At 44.9% G+C, this 26,142-nt stretch overlaps 1 protein-coding gene and 1 non-coding gene across 3 annotated transcripts in view; both read right to left on the bottom strand.

The window, feature by feature from the left end:
• The window catches only part of HS1BP3 (HCLS1 binding protein 3), a 53,366-nt gene extending 41,863 nt beyond the window's left edge, over window positions 1–11,503 (bottom strand). The window contains exons 1-4 of one of the 2 annotated variants that reach the window (XM_086875709.1): window positions 11,257–11,503; window positions 11,073–11,166; window positions 10,461–10,663; window positions 4,285–4,450 (exon numbers count right to left, since the gene is read on the bottom strand). In XM_086875709.1, the coding sequence (XP_086731835.1) occupies window positions 4,285–4,450; window positions 10,461–10,504 (210 nt within the window). In that variant the 5' untranslated portion in view covers window positions 10,505–10,663; window positions 11,073–11,166; window positions 11,257–11,503. Of the gene's footprint in view, window positions 1–4,284; window positions 4,451–10,460; window positions 10,664–10,904; window positions 11,019–11,072; window positions 11,167–11,256 lie in introns of those variants that run through there. The other variant, XM_086875708.1, reaches the window with a different exon arrangement.
• On the bottom strand, window positions 10,643–10,724 carry TRNAS-AGA (transfer RNA serine (anticodon AGA)). Its single transcript has one exon. It is a non-coding gene; the product is annotated as a tRNA-Ser (tRNA).
• Window positions 11,504–26,142: the final 14,639 nt, after the last annotated feature.

Here is a 26,142-nt window from a genome sequence, read left to right as displayed (position 1 = left end):
GAATGGTCAGGAAAAAGCGACTCCAATGCACAGATTTTGACACCCCCCCAACCCTCCCCACAAAAAGGCCAACATATGCAAAAAGGCAATGATGAAAACATAAATGAATACACATCCATGTAGTCATACACTCCCTCATTTTAAAAAAGGAAGACAGTTCTATAGTAAATGCCTCCCTAAACTGTGCTATCCCTGTCAAACACCAGTAGTTATTTGTTCAGCTTTGAAATAGAAAAAACTTGACAAATAACTTGTACAGAAGAATCAAACTGGACGCAGATACAATGAGAAGACACTAAAGGCTGGGTGGATTTTTAATAAGGCTGGGAAGGGAGAAGTTAATTGCTAGAAAAGCTAAGGTGTGGCTAGAAGAAATGCTTTTAAGAAAAGCAAAGCCTTCTCTTTTTATCACAGAAAATGGCAAATCTGCAGGCAATAATTAAATATCACCTAGGTAGCAGTACCAAAGAGAAAACCAATTTCCCTCTTTCGATAGTACAAGAGTATTCTGACCTTTGAAAGAAATGCAACTGACATTTCCCTTAATTATCAAATATAACCTTAAGGTAATTCAGTTCTACAACCCATTTTCCCTATTTTGCAATTAGTATTTTTTAAAATTAAAATTTTCCCTCCAGTTTCTAAGAATTTAGATCTGAATGTCATCACAGAAGTGAATTTCTTCTTCTGCTAATGCTTCACAAACATTTTGATTAGAGATGCCATGATGCTGATTTTGCAGAATCCTATTAAGACTGGGGAATAGAGCACTCTGGATTGTTTAGGCTCACACTAAAGGCTTCACAGGTCAGATCTGAAATCTCTTTTTGATGTTCATCTGGTTTTTGTTATTGGGCCTTAACACATCTCTTGATCTTGACAGGACGAGAGACAGACAGAGCCTCAATCTGCACCAAGGGAGTTTCAGGTTGGACATCAGAAGGAATTTCTTCATGGAAATGGTTGTTAAACATTGGGATGGACTACCTAGGGAGGAGGTGGAGGTACCATTTCTGGAGGTGCTCAAGAAACATCTGGACGTGGCACTTGGTGCTCTAGCATAGTTGACAAGGTGGTGATCTGTCAAAAGCTGGGTCAGTGATCTCAAAGGTTATTTCCCACCCAAATGATCCTATGATTCGGCCCTGGAGATCACAGCTGGCTCAAAGGACACCTCTTCCTTGCTGACCATCCTTTCCCAGGGAAAAGAGGAGCTGCTGGAGCCACTGGAGCCACTGCCTGGCGCTTGCTGCAGGCGCTGAGGCCTCAGGACAGTGACAGGGCAAGGAGGAGCCACAAAACACAGACCTGGCTCCCAGATGGCCAAAACAGAGACAATCTGAAAATCAGTGTCCAGGGGAATCCTACCCCACCTGCCTGCCTTCTGTAACCTACGTGCCACCTCAGTGCTGTGACACTGGCTCCTTCTTCCAGTTTGGCAGTTTCAACAAAAGCGAAAAAAGATGTCCCCCATCCCATTCTGCCCATTCTGCTCCAGAACATGCACACAGTAGTTTCTTCATCCTTCATATGTCTCATCTCACTTTGCTTTGTGATACAAATTTAATGTGTTAGATCTGCTATGCATTGCAGCCTTGTTCTTCTCTGTGGTTCCTCAGATACCTCTCTTACACTTCACCTGCAAACTCTCTGGGGAAGGGTCACAGCTCTTACTGGTGCTGCTCCTGCATCCAGCAGAACACGGCACTGCACAGACACTGGGTGCAACCCACCTTCCCTGGCAGCCACAGGATTGGCACTTCTCTCCAGGTTAAGCCATCTGCCTACAAGCATGAGGTGTCTCAACTCCCATGACAGTCACTGGTAAAATGACACTTTGGTGAAACACAACTGAAGCTCAGCTCACCTGAACACAGGCAGTCAGTGGCACCTTGGATGCTGTACTGTGTTCTCCTTGTTGTTTCAGGGCAGTGCCAGTGCCTTTATGTCCTCTGTCACACCTGCCAACCCCTGTGCACAAACCTACAGTAATTTAGGGTTTGTTTCTCAAATGGTACCAGACGTTTATGTTATGCAAAGTGGGTTCCCCCACCCCACAGATGCTCAGCTACATCCTTTTCAACAACACTGCACCGATGGGGATGGGAGTTTAGAAAACCAAATGCAGACATCTAATTATAGAGCAGACTGTTCTGCCCAGAAAAAGGCATCCCATGCCATCTGAGATGCTTTGGGGTATTCAAGGGGCTTCTGTGGAGCAGGCTATTACCACCCAAGACCCATAGGAAACCCATAATCTTTTGAAGACCAGGCAGAAAATCCCAGGACACATGTGACTGCACAGAGTGATCTATGTTCAACTCTACTGACCCTCAAGCACTTCAGCCTGGAGTTGAAGCTCCCCACCACAGCTGTCTAAAATGTAAATACTTTATGGTCTAAGAAGAGACACATTTCCAAAGGATGAGTCACATCATTCCCCTCCTTCCCACTGACCATAAAAGCATGGACAGACTCAGATTAAAATATCCAGTTTACAGAGAGATAAGTTATAACAGGTGAATCCCTCTGTTCCTTCCAGTAATACATATAGACAAGACTCGTTGGAATGAATCGATGGAAAGCATCCATCCTCAACCTCCCAGCTCATGGTTTTAAATTACTCTCACACAACAAACTATATAATATATCATATTTAGTCAGCTGAAAAAAATGTAACTGAGGAGATAAATGTTATTCTCGTCAGGCTCCACCAGTTTTTTTTCTTCATAAAGGATGAAATGTCAGGAGGCCTCACCAGAGGAGAAATCAGGAAGGTTCATTTCACTTGAGAAGAGCAACTGAGTGCTGAAAATCCTCCCAGAGAGAGACATGGGAACAGACAATCCCAGCAAGCAGAGGGGCTGCAGTACAGTCTGTTTCTCCTTTTAACAGACAAGCTAATTTTATCAATTTATTCTTAAATGATGCAAAATGAAGTTAGACAATGACAGCCCAGTTTAACATCTCAAGTGTAGTCAGATTCTTTCTTCCACAGAGACATGTGGAAATATTACACAATATAAGCATGAAAACAAACAACTGTGCATCCCCTTCTCTTATCTGCCCATGTCTGGCCCTTCCCTCTCCTAAAAGAAACTTTAATGTGATTATGCAACTCACAGGCTCAAGAAACAGGTGTATATCAGTACTGAATAACAAGCCCCAAAAATACTAATTTTTAGCCAGGAGCAGTTCTTCAGCTGATGTTAGGGAATAGCCACATGACACTGGCACACAAAAGGAAACACTGCAGGAGCGAGAACAAGCAGTCAGGGATGAGGAAGGAGAACAGAACAGAGTCCTATGCCAGCATTGCTGCTTGTACCACAGTTACATAGAGCACAAGGTGTGGAATAAATGCAGGAGATTTCATTTGTTGTAAAGCATTTCTTTACAACACTGACAGATGTTTATCTGTGAATCAGATTGCTTAAATAGGATTTTATAAACTGTCTTCTGTGAAGTGTGTTATGCTGCAGGTCATGGCCTACCAGATAACCACACATTCACATCTCTCTGACATTACAGCTATTGCCAAAACCTCTGAAAAGAGCAGATGTTCAAGCATGCAAGGGCGTGTCCCTTTATGGTCAATGGACAGAGAAATGCACTTCTTGGGAGTGGTTCAGCAGGCAGCTAAAGATCAAATAGAACACCCTAAATGCACCTTTTCCCATCAGCTTGACAGACAGTCCCAGGGGCAACAGCTTAAGTGGATGTTCACACACCATAGATGAGATTAATTCCACCTGTTATAAGTCATGTGCTGTGCTTTCAAACCTTTACTCTGCAGGTATAATGAAAAAGACAATCCAGCTAAATAATGTTTTATATGGACACTTCCTTGTAAACCACTCTTACTAAGGATTTTAAAAGCTGTGTCTATGTAATAGACCCATTCAAATAAGCTACTATATATTTATTTCATGTTTCTGTATGACGTCTAGTACTGATACATATGTTGGAGAATCTCATTTGTAGCAGAAATTACAAAAAGCTTAATTGGATTCCTATTTGTTGATCCATAATGAAAAATGCCTTAAAGGCAACAACAGTCATCATCACTTTTAGCTCCTGGAATAAAAAGTTCAGTTACTGTGTGCATAATGAAATACACATAATGGAATAGGAATTGCAGAAATGGTAAGACTGTGTTGTCCTACCAAGGACCTTGACCTGGAGAGGCTGTGATTGATGATGAAGCATCTGCTACATCATGACAGAAATAATCAATGCTGATTAAGAACGTGATCACTAACATAGGTCTGATTAAATATTTACCATAAATTGAACCACATCTTCAGGCTTGTGCTTTGCTGATTTGAAGGCAGCCAGTCGGGTAACAACAACAATGTGATACTCGACATGGCCAGACATCATCTTCCCATGGATTTCCTGGTATTCCGGCACTGACAAATCCAGCCCCGTGTGGGCATTCTGAATTTGCCTGGGGAAAGAAACACACAGAGTTTAGGCACTGGCACAGAGACTTCTCCCAGTTACAGGCCCAAGAAAATCAGTGCAAAGGCTCTCCCCGGACCAGGACATCAGACAGACCCTACCCCCAACTCTTCCTACTCTGCAGTAGGACAAACTGGGACATAGCCTGTTTCCTATATTCCATCCCAAAGCACCTGCCATGAGCCACTGCAGGCAACATGCCAGAACACAGCATTTCTGTGAAGAGATGTACATTCATTCAGAGCAGGACTTCACTTGCAGGAGCTGAAAGTGCTCTAAACTTAGCATGGCAGGTGAGAAGATCCCATGACCTCTCACCAGGTTTATTTTGAGACAAAGGTCTGTTCATAGTGGCTCATCCCAAGCCCTATCCACCTGTCCTTTATCTAAGGACATTCCCAGGAATGACAGAGACAATAGCTGAAAGGTGCCATGAAAGAAAGAAGGAGCTCTCTGGAGCACAGGGACAACTTGAGGTTTATGAAGAGCCAACCAGGGAACTGGATTAAAGCTGAAATACAAAGGAAGCTGCTGGAGCAGACTGTTGGGCTAATTGCAGTTTCCATTTGTGAAGGTCCTTGAGGAAAATCAGACAAACATCAAGACTGAGCAAGTTAAAGGAGGACACGATCTCTCAGAGCTGCCTTCTGGTTTTGGCTGTCTGATAGACAGTCTTGTCACCAAACAGCCTAAAGGGCACACCAGCCAAAACAGCGTGGCTTTCCCACAGAAAATCCTACTGGAAACAGAACTACCTGTCCTTTCATACCCAGTTAAAGTAGACAACCACAGCATTAACCTCTGAGAGCTGCCAGCAGTCATAACCACCCATGGCTCCTCCTGGAGGAAAATGCAACAGGGGAGCTGCTGCTGCAGTTTACTCAATGCATTTTTTTCCTCCTGACCACTTCAGATCCACATAACTGGTGATATCTTTCCCCCTGGATTGCCACCTGAAAATATGACATTTTTGCAAGAGGAATGCCAGATGATACAAGTGTGCTCACAGATCAGGAGTAAGACCAAGCAGTTGCTGTTAGAGCATTAAATGGTACGTTTAATGAAATAAACAGTCTGTTTCAACAGTCTGAAAACCAAAACTGGTAAAAGATCCCTTCTCCAAAGTTACCCTATGCCAAGCCACAGAACACTTGCTGTTACTGGAACCAAATATTCTGCCAGAATCAGAAGTTCACCATCCAGAGGATTGAATACCCTCTGAACACATCCCTGAGTACATCCTTCCTATGTGTGAGTGTTTTTTAGAGAAAACAGAAGGGACCATTTAAAAGAAAATCAAACTAGGATAATTTAATATTTTTTATGCATTTTTAGATCTGAACCATGAGGATTATCAAGTTCCATCTTCCCTGGATTTCCTGCAGACTGCAGAGTTCTTGCAGAATTCTTGCCTCTTCCTTTAGGAAGTTTAGATTCAGGTGCCCTTTCACCTAAGGATACACAGAACTTAATATACACTTTCAAGAGGTTTAAACAATCTAGTTTCAAACAAAGTTTCAAAAGATTCCTCTCATCATGTCAAAACTTGATCAGTTCTTATGAAACTCAAGCTTCCCCAAGAAGGCAACCTCTGAATCTCGAATGCAAAGCTTGAATAAAAAGCCTTTTAAAAAGAGTACCTTGAGAGTTCTTGATAAATAGGATAATAATAAACAAGGACACAGACCCAGTTTTGTACCAAATTCTCTTTGCAAGCCATGTTTAAAGCCCTAGGCTTTTAACAACAGCTCTACCATCTCCAGTGTTTTGATGATGTTGTTCTATCTGCTCCGATTCTGTTCTCATGTTCTGCCAGTCAAGGGCTTCACTTTACACATCCAGACAAAATTTTGTTACACATGGCTGGCTCTAACACAGAACCAGTATATTCACTGTGTGTGAATATAGAGGTGCCTGGCTTTCACACAGCAGCCTGTGGGACCTGCGAGTAACAACCATCATCTGGAACTCTGCCTTCTTCAGTGGCAGCCAAAATTCTGACTCTAAGGGCGCCTGCCAGTCAAATCAGCTGGACCTGGATTTTTTTAGAATACACCTGCAGCAGAGGATATGCTATTATAAAAGACTTACAGATCATGATAGCCTTAAACACTTAAGATCACCAAAGGAATTTGCCCACTGTGGCAGACTGTATAAAGAAGCAACTCCTCATCTGTGACCACCGACACCTCCACCCCAAATCTGCCGCCGTGAATTCCTGGAAATATGGACAGTAAATTAATTGAGATAAGATAAAGGTGGTACTATTGTCCAAGTTATCTCAAGCCTAAGGAGAGGTAAAGAAGACTGGGGGAGAAGAGTGTAACACTGCAAGGAGTCCATGGAGAAGGCCAGCTCAACAACTGTGATGAAGGTCAGCTTCAACTGGAGGAGACTATAGTCCACTGACTCAAAAGGAGACACACTGAGCACACACACATGTAGGCTGATTCACATTCACATGTAGGCCTGAGGCTACTTATCTCTTCTGATGGGGCATAACAGGGTGAACTAAACAGGCATGAGAGGCAGCTGTCATGCCTTAAAAAGTGTCATAAACCATCAAAGACACCCAAGGCACCCCCAGATGTATTTCTGGGGCCTTCCATCAGAGGACTGTACATGCAAAAGACAGTGCAAAACTCCCCCCTGAAGAGGAAGTGCTTTGGCATGCTCACATATACCTGAATGTATATCAACCCATTAAATGTTATGTTTTGTGGGACCCTTACCACCAAAAAGGGTGAAGGAGGACCAACAGAACACTGCTGGATCCACAAGGTTAGTGATTATTTTTCTACTTCATTGTTCTCACTCTGCCTCTCCCCCCACCTTCTTTTCTATGTCTTTGTCTCTCTCTCTCACACACATTTTACTAAATAAAATCTGCATTATTAATTTTGGCATATGATCTCATTTGCATGTTAATTTGGGTAGAAGCATCACTCTTTAATAATCACAATAATCAGATCTTAACCGCTCTCCAGATGTGCAGCCACTCAGAAGTTGTGACTGTAGCTATGGCAGCAAAAAGGTCTGTCACTGGTACTCAGGAATGACTTACTAACCCAGGGAAGTGTGCGAGTTACCAGTCCTTGAAAGGATGTGTAGACACGGCACCTGGGAACAGGGTTTAGTGGTGGACATGGCAGTGCTGGGTTAATGCTTGGACTTCATGATCTCAAAGGTCTTTTCCATCTCAAATGAGTTTGTGATTCTACTTCTGTTAACACAGAGTATAAATGACTAGCTAACCTGCTTTCTCCTCTAATTTAAATAAAAGGAGTAATGATCAGTGAACCATCCTCAAGTCGCCTTTAGCTGCAAACACCAACCATGTACAGAAATTCTGAGATGACACAATGACAACTTCACTGTAAGAGCTGCTGCATGCATTAGAGAGTTTTGAAACTGTCATGAAGTTAATAAGTACCTTATCTACACCCAGGGGTTTTCTTTTAAAGTTGTTAGAAGTCTGTGCTAAAATGTCACGGACAGTTATTAGAGGAAGGGGGAATAGCTACATTTTTGTTTGTTTGCTTTAGGTCTTATGATCACTTTCATTATCACCTACAGGAGACCCCTATTTTCTCTTCCATAGCAACAGGATTTCTTTTTAAACATAAAACTTACTCCAAACAAACAGAAATCAACAGGGAGGCTGCGACAAACAGAGTGTACTATCCAAAGTGCTCCCTAGTTCTTGCAATGCCTTCAAAATAAGCAGCCTTAGTACTTAATTAAATACTGTTATTGTTATTCAAATAGACCCAGCACCTACAAATCCAAGACAGAATATAGTTTCACTGCATTTTTCACATAAAACACAATTATTTTTATACTTGTAGCTTTTTAAAAAAACAGCAAAAGGAGAAAACAGGTTGTTTAACTTGAATAGACAGGTTTATTGCTTCTACTCTTTATTTGAACCTAGCTTATCTCCAGTTTACACTTCTATCTAAAAAACAGACAGTTCACCAGAGACCTGGGCACATGGTTAGCCTTCCTAACAGGAATCACTTCACCCAAACCCAAGGAGACCATTCATACCAGCAACACTGGTGTGAATCAGATCATTGCACAATCAGATCATGCAGGATTGGCCCAGAACAGAGGAACTGTAGACTATAAAGGTCATCTGAACTGAGCAGCTTCCACAGTTCACAGAAGAGCTGGGTTTTCACTCCTGTTTTCTTTTATTTGCATATAATAATGAAATCGCATTTTAATTAATCTGCTTTCTGTGCTGAAAGACCAACACGGGGGGTGGGTAATAGCCACCTCCAGAAAGAAAGTAAAATAAGAGATGCAAGTGCTGTGGCCAGAGAAAGGTTTATTCCAGCACCTGTGTAGCCAGGAGAGCAGAGTCTGTGCTTCCTGCCTCGATAAAGTCAGCCCTGCCAGCAGCACCCAGTTCCTACAATCTCTCTCCACAGGGGACCAAACTGCAACATCCCTGGTTATAGCAGGAGAAAAGAAATTGTACAACTGGTTTTGTTTATTAAGTGAAGGCAGAGTATTCACAAAATAATTTATTTCTCTGTATTGTCAAACTACAACTATACAGATTTTGTAGGCTCCCCAGAGAAGTGATCACAGCATCAAACCTGACAGAGTTCAGGAAGTGTTTGGACAGTGCTCTCAGGCACATGGTGTGATCCTTGGGATGTCCTGAGCAGGACCAGGAGTTGGACTCAATGATCCAACTCAGCATATTCTATCATTCCATGATTTATATTACCAGAGCAACTAGGAATCCTATTCCCAAAACAAGCATGTGGAAAGAAGAGTGGAAAAAGTCACAACTATACAGCTATTTCACCTCAGAACCTAGAAAATACGTTCACTTGCTAAAGTATTAATCCCACACATACATATATACCAAATTTTATCACTGAAAGCATTCCAGTTTCAGTGGGACAATTTGCTAGTGGGTCTTTTTCAGTCTAACAAATGTAAAATTGTTCAATAATTCAAATGTATAGTTGTTCAATAACAAATGTAAAGGTGTTCAGACTTCCATTTCCAAGGCTGAACTTTATATATAGTCAGTCCTACAAAACATCTTTTAGTCACATTGGATACATTTGAAGGTTCAAGGCCATTGCTTCAAGGACAGTTTGACCCTGATATAGCCAAATATTTAAGGATTAAAATAATGGCTTTGAAGTTAAAGTGACTGAAATAGTCATTATTTATGCCTTAGGAGTTAAGGACCCTGCTGAATCAACACTTCTGCTTCTCATGTCTCATCTGATAGGAAACTGCTTTCATGTGGTCTCAAATATCTCGTGGGAATTAAAAAAAAAAAAAAAGGGAAAAAAAAAGGGAGCACGAGATCTATCAATTTCCCTATAAAAGATTGGCATAAGCACTTCCTTCTTGAGGCATTTCTCATGAGCGTTCCTTTACCACAACTAGGAGAAGACAGGGTTAAAAAATTTAATGCAATGGAAAACATCTCCCCTGCACCAGGCAGGGGATAGCTTCCAGAAGGTGGGAACGGAGAATAAACTCTTTTTGCCCATCCCTGGGCTAACAGCCGGAGTGGGCAGAGGAAGAGCACCCGACCCCAGGATAAATCCTAATTCCTGCCCACCCACCTCGAAACACGGACAAGGAAAATGTGTTCCTGGAGGGCGGCAAGCACCCGAAGGACCCGGAGTTATGCCAAGAGGAACGGGCCCACAGGACGGGCCAGGGATCGCCCCCGGCTGTGAAATGCAGGAAAACTGGAGAAGATCTAAAGTGCGCCGGGGCTAAAGCTAAGCAGCACCAAGCGGCTTCCCCTCAGCCTCCGCCGCCCCGCGCTCCTTCCCTTCCCTTCCCTTCCCTTCCCTTCCCTTCCCTTCCCTTCCCTTCCCTTCCCTTCCCTTCCCTTCCCTTCCCTTCCCTTCCCTTCCCTTCCCTTCCCGTCCCCGCTCTGGCCCGGGCTGCCCCGCAAGGCCGAGGCTGAGGCGGGCGCGGGGCCGCTCCCCCGCCCCGTTCCCCGGTACCTGCTGGTGACCAGCACGGCGGGCGCCGGGCCGCGCTGCTCCATGGCCGCGGGAGGAGGTCCCGCCTCCCTTCCCGGGGCTGGACCGGCCGCCCTGCCGGATGTCAGGCGGCGGCGGCTCCGGTGCAAAACGAACGGGGGTAAGAAAACGTCCGGCAAGGAGAGGAAAAGAGAAGCGCGGCTCGTAGTCGGCAGGATTCGAACCTGCGCGGGGAGACCCCAATGGATTTCTAGTCCATCGCCTTAACCACTCGGCCACGACTACACCGACGAGCGGCAGTGCTGCCACGCGAGCCCCACTAACTCATCCCCGCGCTCGCTCTTCCCCCCGGGGCCCAGACTTCCCCCGGGCCTTGGGGCAGCCCTGAGTGCTGCCCGTCCTCCTCACGGGAAACAGCTCGCACGCATCTCCCTGCCCTGAAATAATGGGCACGGCGCTCCTTACCAACCGCATCCCGAGGCAGCGGCAGCCGGGTGCAACGCACCCTCGCAGCCCTGGCCACACACCTCGGAGCGGCTGTGGGCTCGGGTTTATTTCGGGAAGGGCAGGGAAGCAGGTGGTCCTGCTGCTGCCCCTCAGGCACCTGGTTTGTTTGCAGGCTGCTGGGCGTACCTGGGCGCTTGGTTATCCCTCGGCTTCTCTGTGCTGGGTGCAGGGCTCCTGCAGGGCAGCACTTGGGGAAAAAAGCTTCGCACCGGGCACAGCTCTGTGGAATCAAGGAATTACAAAGTTGTTATGGTTGGAAAAGACTCTTAAGATCATGGGATCCAACTGTTTACCCATCCACCATGCTCACCTCTAAACCATAGCTCTAGGTGCTCCGCATGTTTTTTTGGACACTCTCGGAGACAGTAATTCCACAACTTCCCTGAGCAGCCTGTCCCAATGCCTGGCCACCCTTTCAGTGAAGAATTTGTTACCAATATCCAATTTAAAGCTCTTTAGGTGCAAGTCGAGGCTATGTCTTCCTCTATCACTTGTTGGCTGGAGGCAGAGACCGACCCTCACCTGGCTGCACCCTCCTTTCAGGTGGCTGCAGTGATAAACTCCTTTTCTCCAGGTGAAACACCACCAGCTCCCTCAGCAGCCCCTCATCACATTTATGCTCCAGACCCTTCTCACCACCTCTATCGTCCTTCTCTGGACAGACAAACCACAGGTGATGCCAGGGAATATTATAAAAGTGATAAAAAACAGATGCTGACACTGCATCAACGCAGCCAGCCTCCAAACAGGCTCAGCACCTCAAGTGGGTATGCAGCAGTGTCCCCAGAGCAGCCCTTGAAAGAGGACCTAGTGAGTAGATTAAGACTTTTCACCCTAGAAAGGAACAGCTAGAGGAGTTTGGGATGTGATGTAAATGTCAAAATCAAGGGAGGTCCAAAGTGGCAGACACAGAACAGTCTTGATGCTAGTGGTCAAACAAGAAATCTGGAACATGAAATCCACAAATAAAAAAAAAAAAAAGACTTCATAGGTGGGGTTCCTTCCTAAATCTCTATTGTTTTCTCTCCCTGCCATTACAAACCTTTTGTTAAGCAGAGTGTAAACACCACTACCCAGCTGCAGCCTTTCTGGCATGGGAGTTGCAGTTTCCAGAAGTGCTGCAAGCCACCAGAAAGTGCTTTTGGAATATGAATCATTCTCATGTGGCCTCTGAAGGGTTAAAAAGCCCTGGGGTGGAGTTCCTGAAAGCATATAATGAATAGTTTTATGGCTAAACAAATTGCTTCTCTAATGGTATTTTTATCCCCATTTGACTTCCTGGATAATGCAATTTATTCAGATAGTAACAAGGAGTAAGCAGCTGGCAGTTTGCTGTCTGAGACAGCAAAATTAAAGCAGGACCTGAGCCATGAGTTTCCACTGAAGCTTGTGGTGCTCGCTGAGCAGTGTCCTTCCAGATGTTGCCAATGCTGATGTTGTGAAGGTGCTTCAAAAGCTGGGGATTTTTTCCCCAAACAGAAGTGTCTGCTTGGCCCCAGTAAGCTGCCACTCTTTGTCCTGGAGAGGCTGTGTGTGCTATGTTTGTGTACTCATGAAGAAGTCCAAGCACTGCCTGTTTATCTGAGTTCTTAACAATACATTCTTAACAATACATCTTAACAATTTCTTATCATATATGGCACTTCTATAACTCCACAGCCTATATCACCATAACATATGAATAAAACAAGTGCCTCAGTGGTGTTAACCTCTGAAGTTGTGGAAATAATCAGCTGATTTTCCCATGAGGTTAGGACAGGGTCTTTGTTCAGATGGTGACTGTGAAGAGTGAACCTCTGCATAAAAGGTGGACACAAATCAAACCTCTCAGAGAAAACTAATATGCCAATAGAGCTGTCTGCAGGAGCTAAGCATCAGCTTACCTCTTTGAGAAGCAACTTCCCAGAATACTTGGATACTTGAAGTTTGATTCCAATGTTGCTTTGGATGCTACACAGAAAACTTCTTCCACTGAACCAATTTTTTGACTCAATTTTCCACCGGAAACCTGCAGGGAAAAGCCTATGGGAGAATATGCAAAGGATCTGAGAACCAATACCAGTAATATCCCGTATAAACTTGCATTTTCCTACCTACTATTTGGCTTGCCTTTAGCTGTTCCTCTCTCTTTCATGGTCCCCTTTGCCCCAGTTAAATTATCTATGAGCAAAGGAAAGACAAAGAATAACTCTCTGAAGTTTCAGGACTATTTTCTTTGGGATTTATGGCTTTTTCCCCTGTCTCATAGCTCTGCAGTACTGGCTGGTATTGTACATTGCTTGGCTTATTTTTATCCATTCTTTTTCTGGTTTTTTTTCCCTTTCTTTCCATACCCTCAACAAACTGAATCAGCGTATGCATGAATTCTGTATTTACTAGCCTAATTTATGAGTAACTTCTGTAGTAAAACTATTAATTAATTTGCATGGAATAGCTGCCTAAATACAAATGTAAGTTCTTTTACTGCAGGTATGTGTGGTACTGTACTAGACCATCTGTGGTTTCTGCATAAATGAGGCAAGGATGACTGCTCCAAGTGGGAGAAGATATTTGAAGAAAAGGGGGTCAGTCTGATTTCAGTCAAAAGCCTCTAGAAAGTGAAGGAAAAAAATGAGTGGCATATAAGCAATTAAGGTCAATAGGAGGTTGGAGGAGTTTTATTTGTGTTCATGATGTCTGAGCATTGGGAAGTGCCTGTGTAAGAGGAGCTCATGCTGAAAAATGGTATTGTCCAGGAAGGTTAAGATAACTCTCCCAACACAGAGGTAATGGAGAAGCCAGGTTTTAAACAAAGAGTTTATGGAGAGATGCATATAACCTCTTTAACAAGAGGTGTAGCTGTTTCATGAGTCAACTGGCTGTCTCTGATTTTACTACCACCATCATAAAAAATCTTTTAGCTGTTATTTCACAGAAATAAAGGGGAAATTAGTTATTCTTAGAACTCAAAATTCAGATACCTACTATAAGCAAATCCCAACTGCAATACAATATTGTTATAAATTTCATGGATTTGGGACACCATTTGACATTTGGGTTCAGTAGTATGGTTCTGCTGATCTGGGAGTACCTACTACATAAGTATTTTATGGCTTGTGTCCTGAGCTGACTTCCTGAGAAACCTTGTTTTTACACTGACATAGTCTAGTTTTCTACTTTACCCAGTGGTTTATCACTGTATGCTAATGTCCTGGGGTGACTGTATGGTCCAGTATCCCCATTGTCTGGTTTTCTTTTTTTTTTCTGCTCAGAAATGAGTCCTAGGACCTGGGTTGGCTATGAAACAAGAATAGCTTCTGTCAGAGCTGCTGTGTCCAGCACTGATAGGACTGCCAGAGCAGGGGGCTCCTGGAGGCTTAGCAGCAGCTGGTCAACAAATTCATATAATTTTCCCCCACTTCTTTCTTCCCTTCCATGACCAATGTTTCCACTCTCCTTCCACAGTACCTTTCTGCTCTTCTAACCACTGACTACATGCAGGACCAGGAACTGCAGGTGTTCCTTCAACACAAGGAAGAGCACTGAAAAATAGTGTAAAGGGGTTGAGGTGGTTCTTGTGCTTGTGAGTCAGCACTTGCCAGGTGAGGTGGGGCATCCCCTAATACCTTGCACTGTTCTCTCATCAGACTTCTGCCCTGAAACGCCACGGATCAGGGAGACCTGCTTTGATCCTCCCTCCCAAATCCCGGTCCCAGACACTCAGCACAGGCCCATGGTGTGTGGGTAGTATAGACCCAAAGCCTCAGACACTCAGCTGAGAGTGACAGGCTCAGGGACAGCACATCAGTTTTGTTTGCCTCTGGATCCGTTTTCTGTCCACTAGAGAGCACTCAAATACCACCCTATAGACGTGGGATGGGCACTGGTGCCGACTGCAGTCCCCAGCTGTGTCTCATTGTGCTGGTTTTGCATGCGGTAAATTTTCTTCATAGTGTCAGGTAAACCATGACACTCACCCTTTGGGAGCCCCCTGCTCAGATCCTGTCTGGCACCATTCACTCACACACACAATCCCACCAATTCCAGTGTAACCCTCAGCTCGTGCTCAAAACCTGACTCTGGGACCAGTTACACTGGGATTTTCTACAGAGCTGAAGTCAGTCAGTGATGCATTTGCAGTTAGGACTGATGTTTGTATTTACTTTTGATACACGATTTACTCCCAATAGCTAACTTTCACTGACACGTAGCTCAGAGGGGTTTTCTCAGCCACCTGCTTCAGCCTGGATGTAGGGGACTGAGTGGTATGAAGAAGAAGAATCGCCACCTGTTCTCGAGGACTGCTCACCAGCCATCTCCAGCAGGCCCTGAGGTCCCACAAATGGTTAAAGCAAGGAAGAAAAACCTCTCAGAGCCTGTTAAAATCCTGAGTGATTTGTGGCTGGGGTCTGTTCATTCTGTTCGATTCAAACAGACTGCAGCCCTACAGTTTAATCCCTCTCTGCTCTTCACAGGGGCACGGGGAGATGAAGGGTCTCCATCAGGGTCAAGGTGTGACCCCATGAACTCATCCCAGGGTCACGTCTGTCTCCTGTACACTGAGCAGGGACCAGCTCTCGCAGCACTGCGTCCCTGCCTGGGTGTGATTCTTGGCAGCTCGTGGATTTGCTTTTCATCTCCCCCAAAGCAGCAGGAGAACAACGGTGAGTTTATAAGCCCCGAGGAAATTGTCCACCAAGTTTTGAATCCCTGGCAGAGGACTCTAGCTGTAATCATGGCAGGATGAGGGGAAATCAGAGTCCTGCTTAGGGTATAGTAAATAAAATACGGGGGAAAAAAGCAAGGACAGAGGAACATATTTAAAAACAAAATAAATCAGCTATGGAAACACAGTTAAAAGCTGAACATGGAACTTTTTTTCCCGGCTTGATTTGGGAGAAATGCAATATAATTTCATTACTGAAAAAGGTTGTGCTAAGATTCCAGTGAGATGATCACTCACTTATCACTCCTAACACTATTTGTTTTCAGATGACTATTACAAAACCCAGATGTGAACCACTAGGAGATTTTATATTAGGACTGGGCTTCTCAGTGAGTTTCAAAGGTAGCCAGAATGGTAGATTTAAAGTTCACTCTTGTTATATGATGTGGTAAGGTTGTTGATAGCCTGTCATGGCAGTCTTTTAATCTATACACCTCCTAAACTCGGTATGGATTTATTCTGGAGAGAAGGGAGCAGAGATATAGAGCTGTTATTCATTATGCCTCATGCTTTTCTCCTCGCTTTAAACATTTAACTTGTAATATGATGAGCCACATGTCAGGAATAATCTAGTAGAAACCATAGGTAATCCCTGCTGAAAGATAAGCCTGGCTCTTGACCTGCTTCAGCCCTGGAATTAAAATTCCACCTCTCTTAAATTTAGGGGTCCTAGGTAAATCATGGATAAGTTTCATGGTAGCCAGGGAGGAAGAAAAGATGAGATTTCCTGGTTTGCCTCAGTGTAATAAAACCAAATCCTAAAATACAGAAAATTGTCTATATTGTTCAAAAATCACATCTACAGTAGACAGATACAGTATTTTTTTTATTTTTTTTTACTTTTTTACCCAAAGAAAACGTAGTATTTGGGTGGTTGAGTCTTTACATAGCAGCAATGGAAAGTATTTCCCCAGTCCAGGAAAAGTGCAGGAACAGTCAATAACTGCACAAGTGTACACCTAAATATGTTGCTAAGTTTCTCGAGTCCATCTTCACCACGCACATGACCAAAGCCAGTGCCCAAGGATTTACCATCTCTTCCCTCACTCCCACCAAATAAGCTCTGGAGATGTTTATGTTTGTGCTAAGTTATTTAGTTGGAGATGAGCAAGAGCCCAAGGCCTGCTTGGTTTTGGTGCTGGCTCCTGGTTGCTCATTACCTATGTGAAATTGTGGAAGTGACTCCCTTTATGCAGATTCCTGACTGTAAGTGTAAAGGCTGAGGGTGGTGGAGACCCAAACTTCTCAGCTGAACTACCCACCAGAGCACAGTGTGAACCATCCAGGTTAGAGCTGGCTAGGTTTTGTTCCTGGATTTCCTTTTAAAATTAGGAAACCTTTCAGGGTCATTGTTGGAACAATTCCTCCATTTTATGAGTGATTCTGGAGCTGTCTGAAATTCTCCCAAAAGGAAAAATTTCAGCTTTCAGAATTAACAAGAAAAAGAGAAAGGGCTGGAAGGTGAAGGGGTGTTAGTATGTTATTCTTCAGCACCTCTTCCTAAAAAGGAAGTGTGTACGATTGCTCTGTCTGCTGCTCCATGGATCTGCCAGTCTGCTCCCCACTGAAAAACATTGCAGTAACCTAATGACCCATTTTAACCTAACACAACACAGGAGGAACTGGCTGGACAACTTTCAGCACCTCCAACCTTTGTAAAAACCTGGCAGCTCAATAGGTGAGAGGCCAGGATTTGTGTCCCTCTAAGGGAAAAGCTGAGGCATAAACTCAGCAGATACCTGTTTGATTTGGCTCACCAGTCATTTCTTATGTACCTCCAGTGTGTGATGGAAATAAAAGGGAAGTACAATGCAGGCTTTCTGGTAAGCTGAGTCACATTGGTTCTGCTGCACTCTTTTCAATCCAAGATAACTAATTTGGCAGTTGCCATGAGAATGATTTCAATGGCCCAGCCTCTTCTAGGTGACAGCAAGTCAGGATAGAGTGGCCTCGTTGTCCAAGGAGATCTGCAAGATGCGTCTGTCTCATAGCACAGTCAGTACAACCCATCTCATCAAGCAGTCATTCATACACAGCTGTGGTAGGAAGGTGAACATCTACCAGGTCATTGCTGTTTCTTTCAGGAGCTGGGTTTAGCTCACAGATGTTTTACAACAAGCATTTTAAGTCAGATGCTCTGAAGCTTACCTAGAAAGTGGCTAACAGATTCTGGATTTCACCAGGTCATGGACATGGGTATTTAAATTCATATTTTTTAATGAAGATGTTTGTGGCTGAAATTGTGAAGGTGTTATGAAGCAGTAACTACTTGCCTATCCAGTGTCACACAGGGAGATTATTCTTGCTTTAAACTAGATTTTGACCTGCTCAGCATCTTGCTCTGTGCTGATCTGGTAAACTGGCTTTGTAGTCAATGGACAAAAGGAAAAATTCTGGTCCAAAGAGTGGCACAACCGATGTGTGTTTAACAAATCTCATGTTGTAGATCAAGTGAAATGAATTTACCCTAAATACTTCTTTATCACACTCCTCCAAAACAGTGAATACTAAAGTGGCACTGTATGCATGTCAGAGATTTTAGAAAAGTGGGTGATTGTGATGCAGAAAGACAGAGAAAAAACATCCCCAGAGAGAGATGTAGCCATTTATGGTACAGTGGTCTAGCAAACATTTTGGATATTTTTCTCATGAGTCAAGTTTTCAACTTTCTGTAGTGCAAGAAACAACCACCACCTGGTGAGAGAAACAATCAGCCTGAGGAGAATAGAAATGAAGACTCCTTGGGAGACCACATTGTTCAAGCTGGTCCTACAACCAGCTGTATCCATTCCTTATTCATAAACTGGAGCCTGAGCTGGAATCAGTCACTCAGGCGTTCAAAGCTACAATTACAAAACCAGAATGGTAATTGCTACCCAAGCATTACACGGTCAGGGGAGGTGGTCCGGGCAGTGCTGAGTTGGGGAATGAAAAGGGAAATGCAGGAATGGAGGAAAAGCTGGTTGCATGGAAGGTGCCCTTCCTTCCTGACACTCCACCAGGAACATCCATTCCATTCCTATGCAAGGTTATAAATACACCATTAGTATTTCCTTAATCCTTTTCCCAAGCTGCCCACAAAAACAGTCAGGGACCTGTTACAAAAGAGAAGGAAAAACTAAGATGGGAAGGAGTGTGGCTGTCCCAGGGTCCCAGCCAGTGCTGGCTGAGGTCCCTTCCCAAGGTAGTGTTCTTTATTGCTCTTGCTGCCAGCTTCTCAGCTCCACACCAAATACCAAAGGCCCAGACCTTCCTTCCAACAAGAAAAGCCACTGTTTCTTGCCTGACTAAGGTTCAGCCCAGCCATGCTGGAATAAGCTTTTGAAGGAATGAAGGCAAGGCCACAGACAAGCCTGACAGTGACCTAGGTTTTCTACACACAAGCCCATCAGGTACCCCTACCTGATGTCCAGGGTCTCCAGTGTTTCATTTACCCAGGTAAATTAAATACTGCCAGGGAGCCAGGCCAGCATTGTCATAGTTAAGAGGGTCTCTGGTGTGTTTTTGGACTCAGACCCTGACGAGGAGTTCCTTTGAGGGCAGTTCAGTTGTTACACAGGCTGGGGACTTTTCTCAGCTGACAGCTTGACCATCAGTCTTGGAGATGATGGGAGTTTATCCATGTGGACATGGGCTGATCCACAGCACTTGACCTTGGTACCAATGAGTATTCCTACAAACATTAAATTTTCGTGTATAGATGTAGCCCAAGTGGCTACCTCTACTTGCACAATTATGTCTACCTGAAGAGCTCACGAGTCTTTATATTCACAATCTGTCTTATAAATACTGTATCCACAAGCCATTACTGTACAAAGGAAAAAACTATGCAGAAGATTTGGAGGAAAAAGCTAAAGAGAAGATTCAGATCTGAGTTCACTTGCTATTTCCACACTGCTAATTCATCAAGACCCAGGACAACCTTTAACTGTCCCTGTGCCTTTGACTCTTATAAAAACTGTCAGCCAAGACTGAATCTGCATGCAGGGTGAGGCCCTACAGAAAGGACAGAGGCAGAATTTAACACCTCCTTGTTCCAGGTATGATGTGCTGGTTAGCAAACCAGCAGCTGCCCTACCAACAATCATTTAATTTAATTTAATTTAATTTCATACAGGACCCAGTCATACTAAGTCATTTTGAGCTGCACTTTTCTTCTGGATACAGATGAAGGAGCCCTAGATGGCATATTTGGACTTACTAACCTAGTGAGATCAATGTGTGAACCACAAAAATAGGCAAAGCTCTCTGTACACTGCTGAAGCAACTCACACACAGTGCTGTGCTCTTCAAGGATTTCTTCAGTATCAGAAAGTCCCATCTTATTTATTTTTTTCTATTAAATTCTGATGATCTTCTCATAAGACGTGCTCAGGTGCTAAAATAGGTACCTGGGGTTTCTCTGCAGGCTACTTAAGACACTCCTGTAGACTCACAGAATCATTTAGGTTGGAAAAGGTCTATGGACCTCATGCTGGTCAATGTGGAAGAAAGTTAGAATGCACCCCTCTTTTCTGAGGCAGCAGCTGAAGGTTTGGATAGCGCCATTTATTCACATGAAAGAATCTGATATTGTCTCAGGTGCCTGAACCTGTGCATAAGTGTTCTGGTGTGTAAGGGCAGACAAGCAGGCAAGGCAAAGCAATCATGTTGCCTGTATTAAATATAAATCATAGAATCATAAAAAAGTCTGGGTTGGAAGGGACCTTAAATACCATCTTGTTCTGCCCCCTGCTACTGTCATGGGCAGAGACACTTTCCACTAGATCACGTTGCTCAGGGCTCCATCCAACCTGACCTTGTACACTTCCAGGGACAGGACATCCACAGCTTCTCTTGGCAACCTGTGGCTGTACCTCACCACCCTCACAATAAAGAATTTTTTCCTATCATTCAAATTCTCTTGTCTTTTAGTTTAAAACTATTTCCCCTTGTCCTATCCCTGTCTACCCATATAAAAAATGGCTCTGTTTCTTTTCTTAAGCCCCCCTTTAAGTACTGTAAGGCTGCAGTGAGGTCTCTCTGAGCCTTCTTTTCTCCACCTGAAGAGCCCCAGCTCTCTCAGCCTGTCTGCATAAGAGAGGTGCTCCACCCCTGGGATCATATTTTTGTCCTACTGTAAATAACAGGTCCATGCCTTTCTTGTTATGGCAGAAAGAGATGCTACTGAAATACTGATATCAGTACAGCCCACACCAGCTTGTCTGCAAAGTGCTGAGATAGGCAGCTGTGAACACACACCACTGTGATGTGTTAGGAAATCAAGGTCATCCCTAATAGAGCACTTGACATCCCACACTGATGTGTGTCAGTGGCTCCATCCATGCAGCTGTCCTGTCCAGAGACATGCCTTTAACATTAGTGGGAGGACTAAATAAATGTGCAGGAGCTGCAGGATGTAATACATTGCATATGTCTCCTTTTATTGGATTTACCAATGGAAGTATATATGGGCAGAAAGCTTGTCCTAAGTTACACCTCAAAACTTTGCAAAGGACCCTTCCTTAAGCAAGATGTGATTTGCTCTTTGTATTAACTCGATGACTCTTTGAGACAGATTCTCAAATGTGAAATAAGATGGAACTTCACCTGACACCCACAGTAAAAGCTTTTAGCACCTGATCCCACCACTCACACTCAATGCACAGCACAGATGAAAAGGGGAGTGCCCACAAAAGGTGTTCCCATTTTCAGCCAGTTTTCCATCTCCCTTTTACACAGGACACACTTGTACTGGGTTGCTTTACATGTATTTCACAGCCTACACGGAGAGAAACCGGCATGGGTAACTTCCAGACTGCTTAGTGCCTTCCACATTCCATCTGTGCTTCGGAAAACACCTTGCACGGAGCCTCAGTGCTATAAATCCCTTCTCCAGGAGATGGTGCTCCTGCCCTGGGAGAGCCCTTGCAGATGCTGCTCGGTGCCACCGCAGCCATCTGGCCCCTCTGCTGAGCTGGGACAGGCTGACTCTGGGATGGGTTCCTTTCCGAGCTTCTCATGCTGCTCAGCAGCTGAAGGAGAAAGAGGCCCCTAGCATGAATTTTTGTTCACAAAACAAAAAGTTGGAAAAGGCAAGCAGAAATTGTGGGGTTAAAAGGCGGTGCTGGGTGGGAGACCAGAAGGTATCAGTGGTAAGAAGTAGTTTGTGAAGTGCCCAGTTTGCCCCATGGTGTGAGCTGCGGGGCCTTTCAGGTGAGAGCCATCTCTCCTGTGGGCCCAAACCCCCCACGTCTGTCATGGAAGGGCATGCTGCCCTGGCAGGGACGTCAGGGACAATCTTTGATGGAAGTGATGCAATCAAAACAAAGCTGCAATCAAACACTTTGGCTTTGTACCACATCTTTTCCCCCAGCCACACACCCACCTTCCCCCATTCCTTCTCCTCCCCACAGCCCAGCACAGCAGCAGGCACAGAGGAGTGAAGGGAGGGGTGCTGGGCTGGAGCTGAGGGGTGGCAGGTCTTCTCTGGCCATCTGCACACCTCAGCTAACCCCCAGGGCTTTTTGGTTATTTGACCTCAGAATAACTGCCCAGGAAACCAAATTTGCCAGAATTTTGTTCCATTTGTCATGTCTGTGGCAGAAAATAAAAGCATGGGATTAGAGCACTGAAGTGAATGAGAGGAAAGGTAACAACAATGCTAAAGGATGGGAAGATAAAGGGAGAAAAACAACCCAAGCACCTTCCTTCCATGTTCATAGTGGTGAGCAGCTGCATCCAGAAAGTTATGAGTGAGATAACTGGAGTTATTATTGGAGTCATTATCAATAACTGAAGTTGCTGGTAAGACTGCATTGCGATGGAAAACAAAGGCCTTGGTTTTTGCATGGAGAAATTCTGTCTAAAGTGGTAGAGAAGCGAGCCTGACACAGCAGTCATGAGCAGCACTGGCTGGGAAGGGATGGGGAGAGGGAAGAGAAGGAACCTCCTAGGAGTAGCTGGGAACTGGGTCAGGGTGAGGTACTCTGTTCCTTTTCTGGTGTTCCCTTGGGTATCTGCTGGCAAATACCCTCACAGCCAGGTCTTCCCTTCTCCTCACTGATGCCCCAAATCTGAGGAGCCTTCACAAAGGGACTGGGAGCTAGAGGACAAGAAGCTGGGGAGGAACACAGTGATGTGGGAAAATGATGAGAAAAAAAAAAAAGACTGAGTGAAGATCAAATAATTTAATGCATAAGAATAAGGAATCATGGAGCAGAGATTGAGGAGAGGTGTAGGACAGTGCTTCATCTCGTAATATCTCACATGTTCATCCAGGGGTGAGGAGGAGACAGCTGATGTCTTTCTTGACCTCTGTGACAGCTGTCTCAGCTTGGCTCTGAGTTAGTGCTGTAGGAACTGCTGTCTGGAGGTACTGCTCTCCCTCCAGATACTAGCAATAGGAAGAAGGTAGTTATTTGGGCTGAAAAAGAACCCAGAATGAAGGGAAATGAATCCCACCATTTCCAACTAGACACTGTCATAGACTACTACCTTGAGGACACTTGGAGTGAGTCATCACCAAGATCCAGCATCTGTGCCTGTTGCATTGACAAACTACTTGCTGACTCTGCACTTCACAAAAAGCAGAGTCAGCTTTTAATTTTTTTTAAATTGACTGAGTGCTCAGTTGTGTTTTGACTCACTATTTTCAGGTGGCTTATGCCAGACCCTGTTGACCAGATGCTGACTAGGACAATTTTCCCTGAGGGGGTATTGGAAAGCCTTTTTCAAGAAGCTTTTTTGTTTCCAGAAGGCTTGAACTCTCCACAAAGCATTTCCTGTCCCCCAGCTAGAGCACAGTGCCCAAACAGAAAGTGATGTGAGACAAGGACAGTTTTAGGCAGCCAGACTGAGCTGATGTCAGGTCTCTGGGCCTGAAGCAAAGCAGCCTACGGGGTCCTTGAATCCATCTGATGTTTCATGCATGGAGTTTATACCTTGATTTGTCTTATCTTCTCTGGCTCTCCCCGAGCAGACAATCAGAAAGAATTCAGCTTGGCTTCAGTTTAAGTAAGTTTTGGAAAGAGTTGCTGGAGGATTTGGACAGAAAACGATGCTGTTGCTTAGCTACTTGCTGAGCCAGCCCTGCCGCCACTTGTGGCCATCTCGCTAGAAGACATTTGTTAAGTGAAGCCCCAAGAGGCGTCTTGTGTGGTCACTACATGAAAACACACTCTTCCAAATAGCCACTGGCATCAATAGTCTGATCACTGAACTTGCTCCAGACTTGAAAAACTGGTGGAGCCCCACTAGCTCAGCTAACAGAAACAGCCGGAAGCACCCTCAGTTTTGAAACGTGGAGGGGGTTTGTCACTGCAGCTTATTTCTATTCCATCAGAAAGTACTGATGACAGAAAGGTGAAGTGGAGGTGCAGAGCTCTGAGAATGTGACTGAAAAATGAGGCACATGGTTGTTCCATGAGGATTTCCCTTCTGCCTCAGTTTCCTACCTTGAGTAATGGTCTTCCATGCCTGGTGTAGTTCTAGTTAAATAAAATTCATTTTTGTGCTGAAGATCATCAGCAGGGCAGCCCATCTGCCAAGCTTGATCTTGCCCACAGCTGTAAAAGAGGAGGTAGCCATGGCAGGGTGATGCACCATGACCAGGACTCAACTCCTGTGCATGGAAATGATTCAGTGCTCCTTGCACAAAGGTCCCCAGCCACCATGGACAATGCAGGAGGGCAGGCCTGGCAGTGCTGGGCACTAAAATAGGGAGCTCAGGAATGAGGACTGCAACAGAGAGGACAAGCTCAAGTGTCAGCCAGGTAGGAATGATTCTACCTAATCCTGATCCTAAAGCAATCACCATTCAAAAAATGTTCCCAGTAAGAAAACTGGCTTAGTGAGAAGACTGTCCCCTTCTTTTCAGAAATCTGACCAGAAAGGTGTATTGGTCAAGGAAGGGTGAGGCTGTAGTGGGACATGGTGCAAGCTGGTTCAGGAGTCAGGATCCCTCCTGGGCATACAGCCATTGGCTTCATGTTATTTGGGACTGGTTCTTAGGGAAAAAATTAGAGGCAAATGTGGGCCTTAATCTTCATCTTAGGTTTTGGCGCACTTCCAATTTAATACTCAGTGAACAGGGTATCGGGACAGTCTCAAAACTGTGTTTTTCAGCCCATGATAGAGATAACCAGAGGATTTTTAATTGTAAGAGCAAAGAGAGATGGAGCAAGTGAGCGGGGCTGGAGCCAGGATCACCATGTTGGTTGAGGGGCCCCATGGGCAGGAGCACATCACTGTGCCCACAGCAGTGGGGAGTGCCCTCAGGAAGAACTAGTCTGTTTGCTGGTGAAGCTGAACGGACATAAAATCTCCCTCAGTTATGTGGGTGCTTTTTTCTGTATAAACTTGCTAATTGAGTTGTAAAATAAAACTGCAGCTTCTCCTCTCCAATTTCTGCTGCTGCAGCAGCGTGCTAATTTGGGTTTGGAAGAGGGCTGGTAGAAGGTGGCTTTTTGCCAGTATGAAATTATGCACAAAAGTTTTGCAATGGGAGGGAAGGGAGCCCATCCCCAGCACAGGGAAGGACTGGGGGCAGGAGCTGCTGTGCTGCTGCGCAGGGCTCGGGAGGTTTGGGAAGGTCCTGCAGCTGGGCTGGGCTGGGCTGGGCTGATGGAAATTCAAGAAAGCCCAAAAGGGTTTAAATGAGGCTGCAATGGAGAACAGATGGGAAAGTCAGTGCTTGTGTGTCTCAATATGTGGTTGAGAGGATGAGATGTGGGATTTCACATCTACCCTCCAGCTCGGCCAGGCAGGATTTGCAGCTTGGGTTGGTGTACCTGTGTGTGTGTGTGTGTGTCTGTGTCTGTGTCTGTGTCTGTGTGTGTGTGTTCATGTGCTTTCTCGTGCAGACACGTGTGCCTGGTGCTCACAGACATGTGTCCATGTCCCTGGGGTTTGTGGGTGTGTGTGCCTGTGTCTGGGTCTCCATACAGACAGTGAGCTCAGGAATCTGGCTCTTGTCACCCAGCAGCACAAGGCTCTGTCGTGGGGACAGCTGCACACAGGGACAAGGACAGCGTGGTGCAAACTGATGCACAGGAATCCATTGCTCGGCTCTGCCAGCTCACAGCAGGCAGGGATCTGGCCCTGGTGCCCACACTAGGGGCTGAGAAGAGGACTGGGCTGTGGACAAAAAAAGTTGTGGGAGAAGAACAGGAGGCACAGCTGTCTGTTGCATCAATGTAACTTTAATTTTTGAAAGATGCATATCAAAAATGCAGTGACAGTGACAGTTCCAGTCCCAGGGAATTTGGTGAAGCTTGGGGTTCCACATGTGTGGCAGGTACATGCACCCCAGCCTGCAGGAGGATATACAGACTCAGGGGCCCAAGGCTAGGCCCACATTCACCATTTTTTGAATCTTTCACCCCATAAAACTGACTTTGTGAAATGATTCCAGGCAGGATGCTCCAGAAACCATTGCAAGAAGTCCAGAGGTTTATGAATAGACTTGTCTGTCCATTCAACAGTCCTTCCCACCCCACCACCCTTCCAGCC

Source organism: Cyanistes caeruleus, chromosome 2 (genome assembly GCF_971803275.1).
Source record: "Cyanistes caeruleus chromosome 2, bCyaCae1.hap1.1, whole genome shotgun sequence".
Lineage (NCBI taxonomy): Eukaryota > Metazoa > Chordata > Aves > Passeriformes > Paridae > Cyanistes > Cyanistes caeruleus.
Note: the sequence above shows the minus strand (reverse complement) of the source record. Positions and strands in the feature narration are given on the sequence as shown.